The sequence below is a fragment of the Tachyglossus aculeatus genome, chromosome 22 (assembly GCF_015852505.1).
Source record: "Tachyglossus aculeatus isolate mTacAcu1 chromosome 22, mTacAcu1.pri, whole genome shotgun sequence".
Lineage (NCBI taxonomy): Eukaryota > Metazoa > Chordata > Mammalia > Monotremata > Tachyglossidae > Tachyglossus > Tachyglossus aculeatus.
Window position 1 is genome coordinate 32,656,141 of NC_052087.1, and position 24,581 is coordinate 32,680,721.

Below are 24,581 nucleotides of genomic sequence, written 5' to 3' on the forward strand. Positions count from 1 at the left end.
TACAGATGAGGGAACTGAGGCCCAGAGAAGTGAAGTGACTTGCCCAAAGTCACACAGCTGACAATTGGCGGAGCAGGGATTTGAACCCACGACCTCTGACTCCCAAGCCCGGGCTCTTTCCACTGAGCCATGCTGTTTACCAGTGAATATTTACCAATTATTGTTATTAATGCTATTTAATAATAATAATGATGATGATGATGATGGCATTTATTAAGCACTTATTATGTGCAAAGCACTGTTCTAAGCACTGGGGAGGTTACAAGGTGATCAGGTTGCCCCACCAGGGGCCCACAGTCTTCATCCCCATTTTACAGATAAAGTCACTGAGGCCTAGAGAAGTGAAGTGACTTTCCAAAGTCCCAAAGCTGACAAGTGGCGGAGCCGGGATTTGAACCCACGACCTCTGACTCCCAAACCCGGGCTGTTTCCACTGAGCCACGCTGTTTACCAATGAATGCTAGTTAATAATAACAATAATAATAATGAGGATGATGGCATTTATTAAGCGCTTACTATGTGCCAAGCACTGTTCTAAGCGCTGGGGAGGTTACAACGTGATCAGGTTGTCCCACGGGATGGCTCACAGTCTTCATCCCCATTTTACAGATGAGGCCACTGAGGCGCAGAGAAGTGAAGCGACTGGCCCAAAGTCACACAGCTGACAAGTGGTGGAGCGGGGATTTGAACCCATGACCTCTGACTCCAAAGCCCTTGCTTTTTCCACTGAGCCACGATTTATTGAGCGCTTCCTGGGTGCCGAGCACTGTGCTAAGCGCTTGGGGGAGGGTACAATATAACATAATGAACAGGCACATTCCCTGCCCATAATGAGCTTACAGTCTAGAGGGGAAGACAGTCGACCTGATTTGCTCCTATCCACGCCAGCGCTTAGTACAGTGCCTGGCATATAGAGCCCGGGCTTTGGAGTCAGAGGTCATGGGTTCAAATCCCGGCTCCACCAATTGTCAGCTGTGTGACTTTGGGCAAGTCACTTAACACCTCTGTGCCTCAGTTCCCACATCTGTAAAATGGGGATTAAGTCTGTGAGCCCCCCCGTGGGACAACCTGATCACCTTGTATCCTCCCCACTGCTTAGAACAGTGCTTTGCACACAGTAAGCGCTTAACAAGTGCCATCATCATTATTTTATAGTATGCGCTTAACAAGTACCATAATGATCATCACATTAATGTAAATAAATAAATAATGTAAAATAGGTACACTAATCATCATCCCATCAAAGTAAATAAATAATTAATTGAGAAGCAGCGTGGTTCAGTGGAAAGAGCCCGGGCTTGGGAGTCAGAGGTCGTGGGTTCGAATCCCGCCTCCACCAGTTGTCAGCAGGGTGACTCTGGGCAAGTCGCTTCACCTCTCTGAGCCTCAGTTCCCTCATCTGTAAAATGGGGATGAAGACTGTGAGCCCCCCATGGGACCACCTGATCACCTTATAACCTCCCCGGCACTTAGAACAGTGCCTTGCACATAGTAAGTGCTTAATAAATGCCATCATTATTATTATATAGTAAGTGCTTAACAAGTACCATAATCATCATCGCATTAATGCAAATAAATAATGCATAATAAGTACCATAATCACCATCCCATTAAAGTAAATAAATAAATAATTGAGAAGCAGCGTGGCTCAGTGGAAAGAGCCCAGGCTTGGGAGTCAGAGGTCGTGGGTTCGAATCCCGCCTCCACCAGTTGTCAGCTGGGTGACTCTGGGCAAATGTCACTTCTCTGAGCCTCAGTTCCCTCATCTGTAAAATGGGGATGAAGACTGTGAGCCCCACATGGGACAACCTGATCACCTTGTATCCCCTCAGTGCTTAGAACAGCGCTTCTCATACAGTAAGTGCTTAACAGATGTCCTCATTATTATTAAGTAATAATTCATATTATTTACATATTACATACAATAATTACAATTTTATTGTACATACAATACTTACACACGTACAATATGTATTACAATAATACATATTACTTACATATTAAGTAATAATACATATTAAGTAATGTATAATGTGTAAGTTAAAGATATGAGCTTAGGCACTATGGGGTTATGCAGGTGTGTAACAATAATAATAATAATAATAATAATATTAATAATAATAATGGCATCTGTTAAGCGCTTACTATGTGCAAAGCACCCTTCTAAGTGCTGGGGAGGTTACAAGGCGATGAGGTTGTCCCACGTGGGGCTCACAATCTTCATCCCCATTTTACAGACGAGGGAACTGAGGCCCAGAGAAGGGAAGCGACTTGCCCAAAGTCACACAGCTGACAGTTGGTGGAGCCGGAATTTGAACCCATGACCTCTGACTCCAAAGCCCAGGCTCTTTCCACTGAGTCACCTTACCTCATCTTGCAACCCGGCTAGGCACCCTTTACTCCTCTACTGCCAACCGCCAACCTCGCCCGCATCCTGCCTCTGGCCTGGCTCGCCCTCCCTCCTCGTATTCATTCATTCATTCATTCATTCAATCGTATTTATTGAGCGCTCACTGTGTGCAGAGCACTGTACTAAGCGCTTGGGAAGTCCAAGTCGGCAACACAGACTCGTATCCGACGGACAATTACCCAGCCCCCCTTCGAAACTTTATTGAATCAATCGATCAATCAATCGTATTTATTGAGTGCTTACTGTGTGCAGAGCACTGTACTAAGCGCTTGGGAAGTACAAGCTGGCAACATATATGGCAACATATTGAAGGCGCATCTCCTCCAGGAGGCCTTCCCTGACTAATATAACTTAATCGGGTCTGACACGGCTCCGGGCCCACATGGGGCTCACGGTCTAAATAGGGGAGAGAACAGGTGTTAGATCCCCAGTTTACACCCCTTCTAGACTGTGAGCCCACTGTTGGGTAGGGGCCGTCTCTATATGCTGCCAACTTGTCCTTCCCAAGCGCTTAGTACAGTGCTCTGCACACAGTAAGTGCTCAATAAATACGATTGAATGAATGAACGAGGCAACTGAGGCCCAGAAAAGTGACTGCGAGCCCGTTGTTGGGTAGGGATTGTCTCTGTTGCCGAATTGTACTTTCCAAGCGCTTAGTACAGGGCTCTGCACACAGTTGGCGCTCAATAAATGCGCCCAAGATCACACAGCAGACGAATGGCAGAACTGGGATTAGAACCCAGGTCCTCTGACTTCCTCTTTCCACTAGGCCCCATTGCTCCTAATCAAACTTGTGACCTTTGAAGAGGAAAGTACAGTGCTTAGTACAGTGCTCTGCACATAGTAAGCGCTCCATAAATATGATTGATGAGGAAAAATCTGGAGCACACCGGTTTCCTGGGCTCCAAGTGCTTTGATCTTCTAGACTGTGAGGGACCGTCTCTATATGTTGCGGACTTGTACTTCCCAAGCGCTTAGTACAGTGCTCTGCACACAGAAAGCGCTCAAGAAATACGATTGATTGATCTGACAAATCCTTCACTTAGCCTGCAAGCTCTTTCTGGGCAGAGAGCTCATCTACCAACTCCGTTGTATTGTTCTTTTTCAAGCACTTCTAAAGTGCTCCGCACATGATACGGCACTCAATAAATATTATTGATTGACTGATTAGCTTAAATAGCCCAGCACTTTGAGCCTGCAGCGGGAATTTTCAGCCGGGCTCACAGAGTCCTCCTTGGGAAGGAGCAAGCAGGGCAGGCTGAGACTCCAGGATGCATCTAAAAAGCGTTCCCCAAAAGATAATACCTGTGTTAATAATAATAATAATAATAAGGTGGCATTTATTAAGCACTTAATATGTGCAAAGCACTGTTCTAAGCACTGGGGAGATTACAAGGTGATCAGATTGTCCCACGGGGAGGCTCGCAGTCGTAATTCCCATTTTCCAGATGAGGCAATTGAGGCCCAGAGAAGTGAAGTGACTTGCCCAAAGTCCCACAATTGGAGCCCGGATTTGAACCCCTGACCTCTGACTCCAAAGCCCGGGCTCTTTCCACTGAGCCACGCTGCTTCCCTAGTTGTTAGTTGTTAAGCGCTTACTATGTGCCAGGCACTGTAGTAAGCACTGGGGCGGATACGACCAAGGTGGGTCGGACACGGTCCCTGCCCCACGTGGGGCTCACGTTTTACAGATGAGGAAACTGAGGCGCAGAGAAGCGAAATGACTCACCCAAGGTCACACACTGGGGAAATGGGAGAGCCGGAATTAGAATCCATGTCCTTCTGACTCCCAGGACCGGGCTTAATAATAATAATAATAATAATAATAATAATAATGGCATTTGTTATGCGCTTACTATGTGCAAAGCACTGTTCTAAGCGCTGGAGGGGATACAAGCTGATCAGGTTGTCCCACGTGGGACTCACAGTCTTAATCCCCATTTTACAGATGAGGTAACTGAGGCTTAGAGAAGTTAAGTGACTTGCCCAAAGTCACACAGCTGACAATAATAATAATAATAATAATAATGGCATTTATTAAGCACTTACTATGTGCAAAGCACTGCTCTAAGCGCTGGGGGTGGGGATATAAGGTGATCATGGTTGTCCCACGGTGGGCTCACAGTCAATCCCCATTTTACAGATGAGGTAACTGAGGCCCGGAGAAGTGAAGTGACTTGTCCAAAGTCACCCAGCTGACAAGTGGCGGAGCTAGGATTTGAACCCATGACCTCTGACTCCAAAGCCCCGGCTCTTTCCACTGGGCCACACTGCTTCCCCATTAAGCCATTCTGCTTTTCAAGCTCCCACATGGGAAAAGGGACCTCAGTCCCAGATCCCCCCGAACCTGGAAACTCTGGTAGTTCCGAGATTCCACCCATGTAACGCGGAGACCCGGCAGGGTGGGAGTGGAATGGGAACTCGGAGAAGCGGCATGACCTAGTGGAAAGAGCGTAGGCCTGAAAGACAGAAGGACCTGAGTTCTAATCCTGACTCAGCCACTTGTCTGCTGTGCGATCTTGGGCCAGTCACTTCAATTCTCTGTGCCTCAGTTCCCTCATCTGTAGAATGGGGATTAAGACTGGGAGCCCCTTGTGGGACAGGGACCACATCCGATCTGATTAACTTGCACCTAAACCAGCGCTTAGTACAATGCCCATCACATACATGGCTCAGTGGAAAGAGCCCGGGCTTTGGAGTCAGAGGTCATGGGTTCAAATCCCAGCCCCACCAATTGCAGCTGTGTGACCTTGGACAAGTCACTTCACTTCTCTGGGCCTCAGTTCCCTCATCTGTAAAATGGGGATTAAGACTGTGAGCTCCACATGGGACAACTTGATTGCCTTGTAACCTCTCCAGTGCTTAGAACAGTGCTTTGCACATAGTAAGCGCTTAATAAATGCCATTATTGTTATTATTATACTAAGCACTTTGGCACATAATAAGCTCACTGTGAGCAGGGAATGTGTCAGTTTATTGTTCCATCGTACTCTCCCAATCACTTAGTAATTAATTAATTAAATAATGGCATTTATTAAGTGCTTACTATGTGCAAAGCACTGTTCTAAGCGCTTAATACAGTGCTTTGCACGCAGTAAGCGCTCGATAAATACGATTGAATAGATGAATGAATGAAAAGTGCTTAATAAATACTATCAAAAATCCCATGGAGGGTTGCTTGGGAGGGTCTGAGGGGGCCCTAGGAGAATGGGTGGGACTTTAGTCCGGAAGGATGGAAGACAATGCTAATCAATAACTTCTCCCTATGACCGTCACCCCCCAATCTACACCCCCGCCTCAGAAAATCATCTGCCTCCCTCTGTGCCGGGAAGGAGCCGGCTGAGCCGGGAGGAAAGGCAGGAAGGAAAGACTCTCCACTGGGAAGGCTGGTCCAGGGGCCGAAGGGGGACGAGGCAGAGCGGACGAGGATCCTGGGACTAAGACGCAGGAAGAGGCCCACCGTACTGGGTGAAGGGGGTGGGGAGGAGGTAAAGGAAGAGGCAGAGCTCAGATAAAATGTGAAATAGGAGAGGGAATCCCAAAGGACCGTTGGGCTGAATCTAAAGTCATTAAAAAGCCAGGCCCCACCCCAAGCGTTACATCACTCAGATGCTACTGAAGGGGTCCCCCCCCACCCCAGCCCCTCCCAGGGCTTTAAGCTGCCCAGAGTGGCAGAAGCGGGAGAGGGATCCAGCTGAGCACTTGGATTTCCTGGCTTAGGGAACAGGTTTCCCTTTAACTTGGCTCACCCAAGCTGCCAGCCCCTGCAACCTCCATCTATCTATCATCTCTGCTCCAAAGTGTGTTTGCCTTCCTGTCTGTCTGCCTGTCTGTCTCTCTCTCTCTCCTGAGCGTGCTGCCAGTCTCCCTCCTCCCCTGACAGCTCTCAGCATGCACTTCGTGGCCGACTTCTTCACCTACGAGACCACCAAGTCGGTGGTGGTGAAGAGCTGGACCATTGGCATCATCAACCGGGCCGTTCAACTTCTCATCATTTCCTACTTCGTGGGGTGAGTCTCCGGCCCCAACCCCCACCTAAACCCCAGGGAGGAGAGTAGAAATGGCCCCGATTTCCTACTTCGTGGGGTGAGTCTCCTGTCCCAACCCCCCAAACCCCAGGAAGGAGAGTAGAAATGGCCCCGATAGACTGTGGTGGGGGGGGGGGGGGGGTGGAGGGAGACGCTCTCATTCTCCTCCCAAAGCACTGAGATCTCTCCCCCACCCTATCGATCTCCCAGGAAAAGCAAGCCCCTTCTAATGATGGGAGGCAGGAGGGGGGTGGCTTTTCCCAGAATTAGGATCTCCCCCCACCACCCCAGCCAGTTCCTCCTCCCTCTTGAGACCCCACCCTGACTGTGGTCCTTGTTTGGGGGCTGGAACGGGGCCTAGTGTTTTCCTGGGACAGGACGTTCTCCCCCTTCGCATAATCCCCCTGTCAGGGTGAATCCCACGGCCTAAGTCCTTGGGATCTGGAGAGAGACTGAGTCAGGAAGGAGGGGACCCTCTGCTTTGGGGAGAAAGGCAGGAGCAGAGACGGAGGAAGATCTCACAGAGCCGGGGCAGGTGAGGAGGAGAGAGTGTTAGTGGTGGAGAGGACAACCAAGTGGGAGGTGGCTGCTATCGGAGGAAGCGGGAAACCAGGTGGAGAAGATGGGGAAAGGGGGAGCCGGAGAAGCTGTCAGAGCAGGAGAGAGCCAGGAGGAGGGAGCAAAAACATGCCAAAGGGTGTGTTCTCACTTAGACCATCCGCACATTCATTCATTCAATCGTATTTATTGAGCGCTTACTGGGTGCAGAGCACTGGACTAAGCGCTTGGGAAGTCCAAGTTGGCAACATATAGAGACGGTCCCTACCCAACAACGGGCTCACGGTCTAGAAGCACATCACCAGTGACAGGAGGAAGCGTTCGGTAAATACGATTGATTGACTGATTGAGTCCTCGGAGGCAAATCCTGGGATTGGGAGAATATCAGAGGGGCAGAAAGAGGTGGTACCGACCCCCTGGTCTCCCTGGAGATTACTCCCTCCTTCCAGATCCAAGAGCCGTCAGGCAGGTCCTGACTCCGAAATTCTCTGAGGGTCTTCTCTGCTGCTTGTTTGCTGCACAGTCAGTCTCCTCCCGGGCTGGTGGGCGTGACTTGGGGGGTTGGGGGAGCGGGGGGCAGGCTCCTCGATCACTGGGGCTGCTGCCCGTCTCAATTCACCCCAAATCCCTCCAAGAAAGCAAAAATACGGGACCTCCAAGGCAGTGTGGAGCTGAAAGTCAACTACAAAGGGCAAGAATCGTTTGTTCAGATACATGAGGGACTTTGTCATCCTCCCGACTCTGCCCTTCGCCTACTAGGTGACCTTGCCTGAGTCCCTTGACATCTCTGTGCCTCAGTTTCCTCACCTGTAAAATGGGCGTTCGATACCTGTTCTTCCTTCCCCTGAGCCCACTGTTGGGTAGGGACTGTCTCTATATGTTGCCAACTTGTACTTCCCAAGCGCTTAGTACAGTGCTCTGCACACAGTAAGCGCTCAATAAATACGATTGACTGACTGACTGACTGACTGAAACTCCCAGCCCCAAGTGATGATGATGGTGTTTGTTAAGCGCTTACTGTGTGCCAAGCACTGTTCTAAGCGCTGACGCAGATACAAGGTAATCAGGTTGTCCCACGTGGGGCTCACAGTGTTAATCCTCATTTTATGGATGAAGTAACTGTGGCTTGCCCAAGGTCACACAGCAGACGAGTGGCGGAGCCGGGATTAGAACCCATGGCCTCTGACTCCCAAGCCCGTGGGCACGCTGCTTCTCCCATCAGACCTGATTATCTCCTATCTACCCCAGCGTTTAGCACAGTGTATGCAACATAATAAGCACTAACTACCTCAGTTACTGTTATTATGAGTGTTATTGGGGAAGCAGCGTGGCTCAGTGGAAAGAGCACGGGCTTGGGAGTCAGAGATCATGGGTTCAAATCCCGGATCTGCCCATTGTCAGCTGTGTGACTTTGGGCAAGTCGCTTCACTTCTCTGTGCCTCAGTTCCCTCATCTGTAAAATGGGGATGAAGACTGTGAGCCCCCCGTGGGACAACCCGATCACCTTGTAACCTCCCCAGTGCTTAGAACACGGCTTTGCACATAGTAAGCGCTTAATAAATGCCATTATTATTATTATTATTATTATTATTATTTGGTGCTCAGCCCAATCTCTTTTAGGCTCTGGGCTGATTTAACTGTGAGCCCCCCGTGGGACAACCTGATGACCTTGTAACCTCCCCAGCGCTTAGAACAGTGCTTTGCACATAGTAAGTGCTTAATAAATGCCATCATTATTATTATGTCATGGGAGAGTGAAGATCATCTGTGCCAGTGCCGATGTGAAAGATTGCATTTATGTGTGTGCTTGAAACGGGGCAGGTGAAGTTGTGCGGAGGGAGGTGTGTGTCTGTATGGGTGTGTTTGAAGTTGTGTTGTGCAAAGAGCTGTGGAGGGAGGTGTGTGTCTGTATGTGTGTGTTTGAAGTTGTGTTGTGCAGAGAGCTGCGGAGGGAGGTGTGTGTCTGTATGTGTGTGTGTTTGAGGTTGTGTTGTGCAGAGAGCTGCGGAGGGAGGTGTGTGTCTGTATGTGTGTGTTTGAAGTTGTGTTGTGCAGAGCTGAAGCCTGTAATTGAGCGGGCTGGCTCCTCAGGGACCCATCAGGAAGAGAGATGGATGGGTTTGGGGTCAGAAAGCTGCAAAGCCTCCTGTTCAGGAAAGCGCCGCAGAAGCCTACTGACTGAGCTCTGGCCCTTCCCAGCCCAGAGTCCAGACATCGTTTTGGAGAAGCAGCGTCGTCTAGTGTTAATATGTGTTGTTTTGTTGTCTGTCTCCCCCTTCTAGACTCTGAGCCCGCTGTTGGGTAGGGACCATCTCTATATGTTACCAACTTGTACTTCCCAAGCGCTTAGTACAGTACTCCGCACACAGTAAGCACTCAATAAATACGATTGAGTGAATGGATACAGCACAGGCCTGGGAATCAGAAGGACCTGGGTTCTAATTCCGACTCCGCCACTTGTGTCCTGTGTGACCTCGGGAAAGTCGCTTCACTTCTCTGGGCCTCAGGTCCCTCATCTGGAAATTGGGGATTAAGATTGTGAGCCCCATGTGAGACACGGACTGGGTCCAACCTGATAAGCTCGGATTTACCCCAGTGCTTAGTATAGTGCCAGGCACATAGAAAATGCTTAACAAGTACAAAAAAAGAGGTTCAGTGGCTCGCTCCCTCCCTGCAGTGACCATTCATTCATTCAATCGTATTTATTGAGTGCTTATTGTGTGCAGAGCACTGTACTAAGCGCTTGGAAAGGACAGTTCGGCAACATATAGAGACGGTCCCTACCCAAGAACGGGCTCACAGTCTAGAAGGGGGAGACAGACAGCAAAACAGAATAAGTAGACCACAGACCCTAGGAGCAGATCATAATTCCGGCTCCACTACTTATCTGCTGTGTGGCCTTGGGCAAGTCGGTTCACTTTTCTGGGCCTCAGTTCCCTCATCTGTAAAATGGGGATTAAGACTGTGACCCCCGTGTGGACAGGGACCGTGTCCGACCCAGTTTGCTTGTATCCACCCCAGCACTTAATACAGTGCTTGGCACGTAGTAGCAGAGAAGCACACAGAGAACACAGAGAAGCAGCCTGACTCAGTGGAAAGAGCCCGGGCTTTGGAGTCAGAGGTCATGGGTTCAAATCAATCAATCAATCATATTTACTGAGCGCTTACTGTGTGCAGAGCACTGTGCTAAGCGCTTGGGAAGTACAAGTTGGCAACATATAGAGACAGTCCCTACCCAACGGCGGGCTCACAGTCAAATCCCAGCTCTGCCGCTTGTCAGCTGTGTGACTTTGGGCAAGTCACTTCACTTCTCTGGGCCTCAGTTACCTCATCTGGAAAATGGGGGTTAAGACTGGGAGCCCCCGGTGGGACAACCTGATCACCTTGTAACCTCCCCAGCGCTTAGAACAGTGCTTTGCACACAGTAAGTGCTTAATAAATGCCATTATTAGTAGTAGTAGTAAGGCTTAACAAATACCACAATTATTAATATTGTTATTATCAGGCCACAGTGGGACCCCAGACCAGGAGAGGAGCAGCTGCCATCCCCCGCTCTGACCCCCACTCTCCCTCCGCCCCCGGCCCGGGGTGCAGCCTGGACTCCGTTGCTTTCCGTTAACTCTACCCTGCCCGGGCCCCTTCCTCCTGGAAACACAAGCTGCCTCTGCCCTGAGAAGCAGAGGGGGCCGGGGAGACGGGGAGAGTCCTCGACTGAGTCGAGGCCTGTCCTGGATTTGATCCCTGCAGGGAGGACCATTCCTTCCTTCATTCAATCAATCATATTTACTGAGCTCTTACTGTGTGCGGAGCACTGGACTAAGGACCGGTGGGGAGCCCCTCGCTTCCAACTCCTCTGGGGCCCGTCAGTAGCCAGGAAGAGACCCGGAATCCATTCCCAAACACGTTCCCTCTTTAGGAGAGGGCTTCCAAAGCACCCAGACCTCCGAGCGCCTTGGGTGTCACTGTCCGACCCTCCCGCACCCCAAACCAAGGAGCTTCTGGATCTGCGAGCTCCTGTTGTCCTTCACATTATAAGCTCTGCTCCCATTGTACCCTCAAGCCTACTCTCCCAAGCACTTATTACAGTGCTTTGCACACGGTGAGTGCTCAATAAATGCGACCGAGTGAATGAATGAACGTATTTATTGAGCGCTCACTGTGTGCAGAGCACTGGACTAAGTGCTTGGGAAGTACAAGCCGGCAACATAGAGAGACGGTCCCTACCCAACAACGGGCTCGCAGCCTAGAAGGGGGAGACGGACAACAAAACAAAACATGGAGACGGGTGAAAAATAATCAATCGATTCCTGGTTCCACTGGGGCTCGAACCCAGGACCCCCTGCTTGTAAAGCAGATGGGATAACCAATGACAGTGCTCTGCCATTGTATAAATAAATACATAAAATTTGTACTCTCCCAAGCGTTCGGTCCATTGCTCTGTACACAGTGAGCACTCAGTAAATGCCATTGATTGACGGATCGATTGATTCTCCACACTTGTCAGGCCGCTTCCCGGCTTGGCTCTGCCTTCCCTCCCGCCCTTTCTCGTCTCCCCCGTGTCGGTCGGCTGCCTCCCCTCTGCCCTCTGTGCTGCTTTAGGTCAGCTTCTCCCCATCCCCATCAGACCACCCCCCGGTTCCCAGCTCTCCTGCCCACCCCCAGACCCGATCTAACGGCCTCCGCAACACCCGGCGGGGTTGGGGGGCGGGGGAGAGGGGCCAGGGAGAGCAGGAAGATGCCGGCTCTGGGCTCTTTCCCGCACATCCCACCTACCAGAGAGCTCCCGCCCGCCTCGCACTCTATAAATAATGAACCACGAATGCGAGAATAAATGATAAGTCAGAGCAGCAGGGAAAATGCCAATGACTTAGAGCTGCATCCTGCCCCACCTTCCTCTCAGGGCCCTGCTGGGGCCTGCTCCGACCCTCTGCCCGGAAATGAAATTCTGCCTCTTACTTCGGGTCCGCTCGACTCGGGGGGTGGTGACGGGGCGGGAGAGGGATGTGGGCACGTGCCGTGTCCCTCGGGGGCCTCTGAAATCCTTCCTCTTGCTATCTAAGATCCAGCCAGTTGTTCTGTAGCATCCGGACACCGATACCAGCGGTCCGGGCCTCGGCGGGCGTTCGTCGCTTCGGCTTCGGTGCTGGACGCGGGAGATCCGGCCCTGTTCCTCAGGGTCGGCCCCCCTGCCTCATCATCATCATCATCAATCGTATTTATTGAGCGCTTACTGTGTGCAGAGCATTGTAGTAAGCGCTTGGGAAGTACAAGCCTCCCTCTGCCCCGCTGGCTGGTCTGTGATGATGATGATGATGGTGCCTGTTAAGCGCTTACTGTGTGTCAGGCACCGGGGTAGGTACAAGCTAATCAGGTTGGACACAATCCCTGTCCCATATAATAATAATAATAATAATAATAATAATAATAATAATAATAATAATAATAATAATAATGTTGGTATTTGTTAAGCACCTACTATATGCCAATCACTGGGGTAGATACAAGATAATCAGGTTGTCCCACATGGGACTCACAGTCTTCACCCCCATTTTCCAGATGAGGGAACTGAAGCCCAGAGAAGTTTATATGTTGCCAACTTGTACTTCCCAAGCACTCAGTACAGTGCTCTGCACACAGTAAGCGCTCGATAAATACAATTGATTGATTGATTAAATGACTTACCCAAGTTCACCCAGCTGACAAGTGGCGGAGCCGGGATTTGAACCCACGACCTCTGACTCCGAAGCCCGGGCTCTTTCCACCGAGCCACGCTGCTCAGCATCTTCATCCCCATTTTACAGATGAGGCAACTGAGGTACAGAGATATTAAATGATTCGCCCAAGGTCAGACAGCAGACGACTGGTGGAGTTGGGATTAGAACCCAGATCCTTCTGATTCCCAGGCCCGAGCTGCTTCCTGCCCGAGGACAGGATAATCGGCGATATTGTCCAATGGGGAGCTGGAAAGAGGGTTTTTAAAAAATAGTATTTGTTAAGTGCTTACTATGTGTCAAACACTGTTCTAAGCACTGGAGTAAGTATAAGGTCATTAGGCTGGATACAGTCCCTATCTGGCATGACACTCACAGTCTAAGTAGAAGAGAGAACACGCATTGCATCCCCATTTTGCAGTTGAGGAAACCGAGGCATAGAGAAGTTAAGTGACTTGCCCAAGGTCACACAGCAAGCAATTGGCAGAGTCAGGATTAGAACTCGGGTTCTCTGGCTCCCAAGCCCATGCTCTTTCCATGAGCCGTGAGGCTCCTTCCTGGCCTGGGCTCCCCTTCAGCTCTGTTCAAGGGAGGCTTAATATAATAATAATGATAATAACAATGGCATTTATTAAGCACTTACTATGTGCAAAGCACTGTTCTAAGCACTGGGGAGGTTACACGGTGATCAGGTTGTCCCATGGGGGGGCTCACAGTCTTCATCCCCATTTTCCAGATGAGGTAACTGAGGCCCAGAGAATAATAATAATAATAATGGCATTTATTAAGCGCTCACTATGTGCAAAGCACTGTTCTAAGCACTGGGGACGTTATAAGGTGATCAAGTTGTCCCATGGGGGCTCACAGTTTTAATCCTCATTTTCCAGATGAGGTAACCGAGGCCCAGAGAATAATAATAATAATAATAATAATGACATTTATTAAGTGCTTACTATGTGCAAAGCACTGTTCTAAGCACTGGGGAGGTTACAAGGTGATCAGATTGTTCCACGGGGGGCTCACAGTCTTCATCCCCATTTTACAGATGAGGTAACTGAGGCCCAGAGAATAATAATAATAATAATAATGGCATTTATTAAGCACTTACTATGTGCAAAGCACTGTTCTAAGCGCTGGGGAGGTTACAAGGTGATCAGGTTGTCCCACGGGGGGCTCACAGTCTTCGTCCCCATTTTCCAGGTGAGGTAACTGAGGCCCAGAGAATAATAATAATAATAATAATAATAATAATAATAATGGCATTTATTAAGCACTCACTATGTGCAAAGCACTGTTCAGGTTATAAGGTGATCAGGTTGTCCCATGGGGGCTCACAGTTTTAATCCCCATTTTCCAGATGAGGGAACTGAGGCCCAGAGAAGTGAAGTGACTTGCCCAAAGTCACACAGCGGACAAGAGGTGGAGCTGGGATTTGAACCCATGACCTCTGACTCCAAAGCCCGGGCTCTTTCCACTGAGCCATGCTGCTTCACAGGGCCCGGGGCGGTCTGGACTCCCATTGGGGGTGAGGGGGAAATTGTCCAAAAGACCCCGGGATCCAAAGGCCGTCCCCGAAGCCCAGGTGCTCCCAGTTTCTGGGTTCCCAAAAACAGCCCTGTGCAAGGAGAATGGGAGGAGGGAGAACAGGAATGGGGATGGGATGAGGAATGAATCGTGTGGGAGTTTAGCAGCCCGAACAGCTCTTAGTCAGAGCCTGGAGCTCGCCCGCATGGAGAAACTATCTGTGGCTGCTGCTGCTGCCTCGGATTCTCTGCAGGGCTGCGACTGGGATTAATAATAATCATCAATAATTGTGGTATTTGCTAAGCACTTACTATGTGCTAGGCACCGTACTAAGCGCTGGGATGGGTACACGCAAATCGGGTTGGACACAGTCCCTGTCCCTCCAGGGGCTGAGCCCCTTCCTTCCTCTCCCCCTCATCCCCCTTTCCATCCCCCCATCTTACCTCCTTCCCTTCCCCACAGCACCTGTATATATGTCTGTCCATATTTATTACTCTATTTATTTTACTTGTACATATCTATTCTACTTATTTTATTTTGTTAGTATGTTTGGTTTTGTTGTCTGTCTCCCCCTTTTAGACTGTGAGCCCGTTGTTGGGTAGGGACTGTCTCTATATGTTGCCAACTTGTACTTCCCAAGCGCTTAGTCCAGTGCTCTGCACGCAGTAAGCGCTCAATAAATACGATTGATTGATTGATTGATTGATCTCAATCCCCATTTTACAGGTGACGTAGCTGAGGCCAAGAGAAGCCAAGTGATTTGCCAAAGGCCACACACATCAGGGAAGTGGCGGAACCGGGATTAGAACTCCTGACTTCTGGCTCCCAGGCCTGTGCTCAGAGAGAAGCAGCGGGGCTCAGTGGAAAGAGCCCGGGCTTTGGAGTCGGAGGTCATGGGTTCAAATCCCGGCTCCGCCAATTGTCCGCTGTGTGACTTCGGGCCAGTCACTTCATTCATTCAATCACATTTATTGAGCGCTTACTGTGTGCAGAGCACTGTGCTAAGTGCTTGGGAAGTCCAAGTTGGCAACATATAGAGACAGTCCCTACCCAACAGTGGGCTCAGTCTAGAAGGGGGAGACAGAGAACAAAACAAAACATATTAACAAAATAAAATAAATAGAATAAATATGTACAAGTAAAATAAATAAATAGAGTAATAAATACATACAAACATATATACATATATACAGGTGCTGTGGGGAAGGGAAGGAGGTAAGGCAGGGGGGATGGAGAGGGGGAGGGGGAGGAGTCACTTCACTTCTCTGGGCCTCAGTGACCTCATCTATAAAATGGGGATTAAGACTGTGAGCCCCCCGTGGGACAACCTGATCACCTTGTAACCTCCCAGCGCTTAGAACGGTGCTTTGCAAATAGTAAGTGCTTAATAAATGCCATTATTATTCTCTGGGCCTCAGTGACCCCAAGTATAAAATGGGGATTAAGACTGTGAGCCCCCCGTGGGACAACCTGATCACCTTGTAACCTCCCCAGCGCTTAGAACGGTGCTTTGCACATAGTAAGCGCTTAATAAATGCCATTATTATTATTATTATTATTATTATTATTATTATTATCTGTGCCTCAGTGACCTCATCTATAAAATGGGGATTAAGACTGTGAGCCCCCCGTGGGACAACCTGATCACCTTGTAACCTCCCCAGCACTTAGAATGGTGCTTTGCACATAGTAAGCGCTTAATACATGCCATTATTATTATTATTTTTATTACTGGGAATCTGGGGTGAGGCAGAGAATGGTCAGTTTGTGCCTTGTGGTCAGCAGAGGTTTCTGCTCCATTTGGATCTTCCTAATGGACTAATAATCAATCAATCAATCAATCGTATTTATTGAGTGCTTACTGTGTGCAGGGCACTGTACTAAGCGCTTGGAAAGTCCAAGTTGGCAACATATAGAGACAGTCCCTACCCAACAGTGGGCTCACAGTCTAGAAGGGGCTCACAGTCTAGAAGACTGTATTATTATTAATAATAATAATAATGGCGTTTATTAAGCACTTACTATGTGCAAAGCACTGTTCTAAGCGCTGGGAGGGGTTGGGCTGGGGCTGGGGGCTGCGGGGAAGGCCTGGGGGGGTGGGGGGCCAGCAGCGTGGCTCAGTGGAAAGAGCCCGGCCTTTGGAGTCAGAGGTCATGGGTTCGAATCCCGCCTCCGCCACTTGTCAGCTGTGGGACTTTGGGCCTGTCACTTCACTTCTCTGAGCCTCAGTGACCTCATCTGGAAAATGGGGATGAAGATTGTGAGCGCCACGTGGGACATCCTGATCACCTTGTATCCCCCTCAGCGCTTAGAACACTGCTTTGCACAGAGTAAGCGCTTAATAAATGTCATCATTATTATTTCACTTCAAGGAATGGCCAGTTCCTTCACAGCCAGAGGAAAGGCAGGAGAATAACCACAAGGGGGCGGCACCAACCAAGGAATCATCATCATCATCATCATCATCATCATCAATCGTATTTATTGAGCGCTTACTATGTGCAGAGCACTGTGCTAAGCGCTTGGGAAGTACAAATTGGCAACATATAGAGACAGTCCCTACCCAGCAGTGGGCTCACAGTCTAAATCATCATCATCATCATCATCATCATCATGGCATTTATTAGGCGCTTACTATGTGCGAAGCACTGGTCTAAGCGCTGGGGAGGTTACGAGGTGATCAGGTTGCCCCACGGGGGGCTCACAGTCAGCCCTTCAAAGCCCTACTGAGAGCTCACCTCCTCCAGGAGGCCTTCCCAGACTGAGCCCCCGCCTTACCTCCTTCCCCTCCCCACAGCACCTCTATATATGTATATATGTTTGTACCTATTTATTACTCTATTTATTTATTTTACTTGTACATATCTATTCTATTTATTTTATTTTGTTAATATGTTTGGTTTTGTTCTCTGTCTCCCCCTTCTAGACTGTGAGCCCGCTGTTGGGTAGGGACCGTCTCTATGTGTTGCCGACTTGCACTTCCCAAGCGCTTAGTACAGTGCTCTGCACACAGTAAGCGCTCAATAAATACGATTGATTTATTGATTACTCTATTTAATAATAATAATAATAATAATAATAATAGCATTTGTCAAGCGCTTACTAGGTGACAAGCCCTGTTCTAAGCGCTGGGGGAATGCAAGGTGATCAGGTTGTCCCACGTGGGGCTCACAATCTTAATCCCCATTTTACAGATGAGGTAACTGAGGCACAGAGAAGTTAAGTGACTTGCCCAAGGTCACAAAGCAGACATGTGGCAGAGTCGGGATTTATTTATTTATTTATTTTGATGATGATGATGGTATTTGTTAAGCGCTTACTGTGTGCAAATCACGGCTCTAAGCGCCGGGGAGGTTACAAGGTGATCAGGTTGTCCCACGGGGGGGCTGACAATTTTACTCCCCATTTTACAGACGAGGTCACTGAGGCCCAGAGCAGTGAAGTGACTTGCCCAAAGTCACACAGCTTACAGTTGGCGGAGCCGGGATTTGAACCCATGACCTCTGACTCCAAAGCCCAGGCTCTTTCCACTGAGCCACTTTTTGTACATATTTATTCTATTTATTTTATTTTGTTAATATGTTTTGTTTTGTTGTCTGTCTCCCCCTTCTAGACTGTGAGCCCGCTGTTGGGTACGGACCGTCTCTAGATGTTGCCAACTTGTACTTCCCAAGCACTTAGTACAGTGATCTGCACACAGTAAGCGCTCAATTAATACGATTGAATGAATGAATGAACCCCCATTTGACAGATGAGATCACCGAGGCCCAGAGAAGTGAAGCGACTTGCCCAAAGTCACACAACTGACAAGTGGCAGAGGTGGGATTCGAACCCATGACCTCTGACTCCAAAGCCTGTGCGCTTTCCACTGTGCCATGCTTACTATGTGCAAAGCACTGTTCTAAGCACTGGGGAGGTTACGAGGTGATCAGATTGTCCCACGGGGGGCTCACAGTCTTAATCCCCATTTGACAGATGAGGTCACCGAGGCCCAGAGAAGTGAAGTGACTTGCCCCAAATCACGCAACTGACACTTGGCGGAGCCGGGATTTGAACCCATGACCGCAGACTCCAAAGCCCGGGCTCTTTCCACTGAGCCACGCTGAATTGGCCCAGGCCATCAGTTGTCCTGCATCTCGGCCGCCCAGCACGCCCCAAACTCTTTTTCCCTCTTGTCCAGCACCCAGAGAGAAGCAATCAATCAATCAATCCATCGTATTTATTGAGCGCTTACTGTGTGCAGAGCACTGTACTAAGCGCTTGGGAAGTCCAAGTTGGCAACATCTAGAGACAGTCGCTACCCAACAGTGGGCTCACAGTCTAAAAGGGGGAGACAGAGAACAAAACCACACATGCTAACAAAATAAAATAAATAGAATAGATATGTACAGGTAAAATAAATAAATAAATAGAGTAATAAATATGTACAAACATATATACAGGTGCTGTGGGGAAGGGAAGGAGGTAAGATGGGGGGGGATGGAGAGGGGGACGAGGGGGAAGGCAGGGCCCTGTCTAGTTCTGGGGATCCCAAAGATCCCAAAGACCCCCCTGCCCCACGCGAGGGTCCGGCCCGTCTCCCCGTCTCGCTCGTCTCCCTGCCATCCTCTCCTTCCTCCTGGCTCTCCAGGTGGGTGTTCTTGCATGAGAAGTCATACCAGGTGCGAGACACGGCCATCGAATCCTCCGTGGTCACCAAGGTCAAGGGCTTCGGACGCTACGCGAACAGGGTCATGGATGTGTCCGATTACGTGACCCCACCCCAGGTAGGGCCCCAACCCGAGGAGAGGAGCCTGAGAAGGGGAGGACGAGGAGGTGGGGGGAAAGAGGAGCTTGGAGGAGGAGGATGGGGAAGGGAGCGGGAAGAAAACAGCTGACGGTGGCCGTAGATCTTGGGGTTCTCTCCCTAGTCAATCCAGGGAACCCGGAGGGGACAGAGATGCATCAGGGTTGGGGGGACGGTGGAGGGGAACCCGCCCTTAGGTTGCAATTTCCCCCCTGTCTCCTCCCTAAGGGGACCTCCGTCTTCGTCGTTATCACCAAACTGATTGCCACTGAAAACCAGGTGCAGGGATTCTGCCCAGAGGTGAGGAGGAGGACAAAGGGGAGAGAAGGGTGGAAGAGAGGAGAAGATGTGGAGGGTGGGGGGGACGCCAGGGGAGGATGGAAGTGGGAGACTAAGTCTGGATGACCTCGTCCTTCCCCTAACCTGGTCCCGTCCCCGACTCAAAGAGCCAGACGGGGGTGGTCCCACAGCCCGCTCTCCAGAGATTGCCCCCATCCAGGCACCTCCACTACTCTTTCTCTCCCCTTGTCCTTGCAGAGCGAAGCCAAGCACCGCTGTGTCACCGATGGCCACTGTAGACCCGAGAGCACTACCGGCGGGGGTGAGTCGGCCGTCCCGGCCCAGGGCCAGGGCCAGAAAGCTGTTAGGGCATCCGAACACACACAACCCCATCGGTAGGGTTGACCAGCGGCCCACCCAACCAAGAACTTTGATTCCAACAGAATCCAAGGCGGGGAACTGAGTCAGAATCACCTCCTAATGTTTAAAGGACCCCATTTAAATTCCCTAACTGGTCCTTCTCCCTCCTAAGTTATCCCTCTAATAGTAACAATAATAATAATGATAATGGTATTTCTTAAGTGCTTAGTATGTCCCAGGCACTGTTCCCACATGGGGCTCACACACACAGGATCCCTCATCCACCAATTTATCTAAGCCCTTCTGCAGCCCACTGATATCGTCTACCTGCACAGTTTCCTGGGGGTGGAGGAAATGCCTGTCACTCACCCACCATTGAGGGAAAAGGTTTTTCCTTTTGTTTATCCTCGACCTCCAACTTTCAAGCTTCACTGTGGTCGTTGCTGTGGGACTTGGTCTATCACAATTTTATATTTTGTTCTCTCCAGTCACTTCACGATTCTGTAAATTTCAATCTTACCCCTCCCATCCTTCCTTTGTCCAGGCTGAAAAGACCAAATTCTTTTTTTGTTTCTGGTCAAAAAGAAGCTACTTATACTCTCCATAATCTTTATATATATATATATATATATATATATATATATATATATATATACATATAAAATATATATAATATATATATATATATATATATACAACTGAAGTGGTCAAAATAAATGAGTACATAGATACACCCATATATCTTGCTATCTCTCTCCGTCTCTTTAAGAATGTTTGCGTATATATATGTATATATGTGTGTGTATATTTATATATGTATATATATATGTGTGTGTATATGTGGCTATATATTCCATAATCTGTATAAATAATAATAATATAATAATAATACATTCCACCTATATATATTCTATAATCTGTATAGATAATAATAATAATAATAATAATAATGGTATTTATTAAGCACTTACTCTGTGCAAAGCACTGTTCTAAGCTCTGGGGAAGCTACAAGGTGATGAGGTTGTCCCACGGGGGGCTCACAGTCTTCATCCCCATTTTACAGATGAGGTAACTGAGGCACAGAGAAGTGATGTGACTGGCCCAAAGTCACACAGCTGACAATTGGTGGAGCCGGGATTTGAACCCCTGACCTCTGACTCCAAAGCCCGGGCTCTTTCCACTGAGTCACGCTGCTTCTCTAGTGTACTAACTAGTACAGTACTATTATTGCTAGTACCACTCCTGCTACTACTATAGCCATTATTATTACTACTAGTAGTGTTACCTTACTACTACTGTTCATACTAGTATTACCACTACTGCTACTACTATAGCCATTATTATTACTACTAGTAGTATTACATTACTACTACTGTTCATACTAGTATTACTACTACTACTACTACTAGTAGTACCCTATCCAAGAGAAGTTTCTGTTTTCATTCCTGGGAGGGGGGCATGAGGCGGTAAGGAGGGAACCTACCGAGAAGCAGCATGGCTCAGTGGAAAGAGCCCGGGCTTTGGAGTCAGAGGTCATGGGTTCAAATTCCTGCTCTGCCAATTGTCAGCTGCGTGACTTTGGGCAAGTTACTTCACTTCTCTGGGCCTCAGTTACCTCATCTGTAAAATGGGGATTAATAATAATAATAATAATGGCATTTATCAAGTGCTTACTATGTGCCAAGCACTGTTCTAAGCACTGGGGAGGTTACAAGGTGATCAGTTTGTCCCACGGGGGGCTCACAGTCTTAATCCCTATTTTACAGATGAGGTAACTGAGGCACACAGCTGACAATTGGCAGAGCTGGGATTTGAACCCATGAACTCTGACTCCAAAGCCCAGGCTCTTAAGACTGTGAGCCTCCCAAGGGACAACCCAATCACCTTGCAATCTCCCCAGTGCTTAGAACAGTGCTTCGCACATAGTAAGCACTTAATAAATGCCACCATCATCATCATCAACCAAGGCAGGTCAAGCCAGACTCTAGCGAGAAGGGAATGGTTGGGTGGGAACCAGTTCTCCTTCTTCTGGGGGCAGGGAAGGGGGAAAAGTGGCTTCCTAATCCTTCTCACCGCAGCCTGTCCCTTTTCCTCTGCCCCCGTCCACCTGCCTGTCCTATTCCAAGGGGCCGGAGCCAGGAGAGCGGGAAGGGCCCAAGGCACCTTGTGGAAGGATGGACTGGGCCTGGGAGTTGGGGGGCCTGTGGATGACCGCTCCCTGCCTTCCACAGGGATCCTCACCGGGCGCTGCGTGAGCTACAACACGAGCCTGGACACCTGTGAGATCCAGGGCTGGTGCCCCATGGAAGTGGACACTGTGCAAACGTAAGAACTGACCTCCTATCAATCGTATTTATTGAGCGCTTACTGTGTGCAGAGCACTGTACTAGGCGCTTCGGGAAGTACAAGTTGGCAACATATAGAGACGGTCCCTACCCAACAGTGGGAAGAAGCAGACGAGCTGAGCCCCTCTCCTGCCCCTGTGACCACCCAGGACAGGAAGGGGATTTATGGAAAGGTCAGGTTGACCATCCGGGCCAGGGGCTGAGGAGGCTGCCCTGTACTGAACCCCGGGGTCCCTGCTCTCGGGGCACCCTCGTTCCACCCCGAACTCCGCTCCTCGGTCCCGGGGACGTCCATCTCAGGGCAAGTTCCCAGAGCTACGCTGCTTCAGGGTGACGGGGGCTGGGGCTGTTCGGGACCTTTGTGGGCCTCTCCCTCCCCCAAGGAATCGTAGCCCACTGGGGTGAGGCTGCAGCCCACCTGCTTCTTTGGAGAACTGAGGTTCCGATCATTGTCCTGCAGGCCCATCCTCATGGAAGCTGAGAACTTCACCATCTTCATCAAGAACAGCATCCGCTTTCCTCTCTTCAACTTTGAGAAGTGAGTGTCCGGCTGCCCACCTCCAAGCCCACCCCGCCCACCACCACCCATCCACTGTGCCCACCCCCTTGTTTGCTTCCCCTATCTGTAGCCTATTTTAGTGTCCGTTTCCCCCACCAGATTGAAAGCACCTTGAGGGTACTCCCCCAAGCACTTAGTACGGTGCCCCGCACAGAGGAAGCATCCAATAAACATTATTCATCAGTCGATCGATTGATGGATGATCATATGGCCACGCCCCTCCTTGTCTCCTGGTTTCTATGCTCTTTTCTTCATTGAATAAGATCATCATCATCATCATCCGTGGCATTTATTGAGCACTTACGTTTCCACCCCTCCACTCTGCAGGCCTAATTCCCTCTGCCCACCAGGCCCCTCTGAGGGCCCATTTCTCAGGTCAGATGATTCTGGAGAACCACTATGCTCAGGGGCAGATGGCCAGGCCTTCTCTGCTCACTCCCTGATCACTCCTGTTCACTCCCTGCTCACTTCCTGCTCACTCCCTGCTCCTTCTTTGCTCCCCACGGATCAAAGCTGGGATGTTGGTCAGTGTTGCTAGCCCACCGTGGGCCCATGGTTGGGCTGAGGTGTGGCTGGAGTTTGAGCCACAGCCTGAAGTCCCTCCGAAGGTCTCCTGGAGCAGCTCTCCAAGAAGAAGCGCGGTCTCGAGGAAAGAACGCAGGCCTGGGAATCAGAGTCACTTTCCTGCTTTGGGCAAATCATTTAACTTCTCTGTACCTGGGTTTCCTCACCTGTAAAACGGGGATTAAACATCTCTAATAATAATAATGACTGTGGTATTTGATAAGTGCTTACTATGTGTCAAGCATTGTACTAAGCACTGGGGCAGATACAAAATAAGCAGGACCCCCATATGGGGCTCACAGTCTAAGTAAGAGGGAGAGCAGATATTGAATCTCCTTTTGTTGACGAGGGAACTGAGTCACTGGGAAGTTAAGCGACTTGTCCAAGGTCACATAACAGGTAAGGGGCAGAGCTGGGATTAGTACCCAGGTCCTCTGACCCCCAGGCCCGCGATCTTTCTGTTAGGCCATAGGGCTTCTGTGTTTTCTGCTCTCCCTCCCACTTAGACTCTGAGCCTCATGTTGGGCAGGGATTGTGTCCAGTGCCTAGCACGTAGTAAGTGCTTAACAGACGCCACAGTGATTATTATTCCTCGAGCGCCGTGCGGCAGAAGAGAGAGCCGAGGCTAAAATGGAGGCTCAGGTGTTGTCACCGAGGCCTGCTTTGGTCCCTGTTCTTGGGTGGGGAAGACGGGACTCTGTAGGGGATTGTTGGCAGTTACGTCTGGAGCCCCAGGACCCCAGGTAGGTAAAATGACACTCTCTTCCTCTGGGACTGAATCCAACTGGGAGGGGTCTGGGGCCTTAGCTTCCTCTCTCCCCTTCATCCTGAGCCTCTCCCCTCTCCCGCCCCAACTCCATGGGAGGGTGTGACGGGGAAGAGGAAGAGAAGACAGACTGTTTCCCCACCGACCCTCCGGCCCTCTGTCTCCTCCCCACTTTCCTCCTCCTCCTCCTCCTCATTCATTCATTCAATCGTATTTATTGAGCACTTACTGTGTGCAGAGCACTGTATTAAGTGCTTGGGAAGTACAAGTCGACAACAAATCGAGACGGTCCCTACTCAACAACCGGCCCACAGTCTGGAAGGGGGAGACAGACAACAAAACAAAACATGTGGATAGGTGTCAAGTCGTCAGAACAAATAGAAATAAAGCTAGATGCACAGCATCCTCTTCTTCTCGCCCAGGGGCAACCTGCTGCCCGACCTCACGGCCGAGGACATGAAGAGATGCCGCTTCCACCCGGATACAGCCCCCTTCTGCCCCATCCTGCGCCTGGGGGACGTGGTCAAGTTTGCTGGACAGGATTTTGCCAAGATTGCCAACACGGTGAGTCCCTGCTGCCAAGAGGCTCCTCGTGGCTCCACCTAAGGGCCTCGGGGTCTGATCATAATAATAGAGAAGAGAAGAAGCATGGCTCAGTGGAAAGAGCCCGGGCTTTGGAGTCAGAGGTCAT

The 24,581-nt window shown here is 49.7% G+C and overlaps 1 protein-coding gene across 1 annotated transcript in view; it reads left to right on the forward strand.

The window, feature by feature from the left end:
* The first annotated feature begins 6,301 nt into the window (after positions 1-6,301).
* P2RX3 (purinergic receptor P2X 3) overlaps positions 6,302-24,581 on the forward strand; it is a 42,633-nt gene continuing 24,353 nt past the window's right edge. The window contains exons 1-7 of the mRNA XM_038764846.1: positions 6,302-6,420; positions 18,862-18,997; positions 19,246-19,317; positions 19,555-19,618; positions 21,888-21,981; positions 22,462-22,539; positions 24,313-24,454. Of these exons, the coding sequence (XP_038620774.1) occupies positions 6,302-6,420; positions 18,862-18,997; positions 19,246-19,317; positions 19,555-19,618; positions 21,888-21,981; positions 22,462-22,539; positions 24,313-24,454 (705 nt within the window). The remainder of the gene's footprint in view (positions 6,421-18,861; positions 18,998-19,245; positions 19,318-19,554; positions 19,619-21,887; positions 21,982-22,461; positions 22,540-24,312; positions 24,455-24,581) is intronic.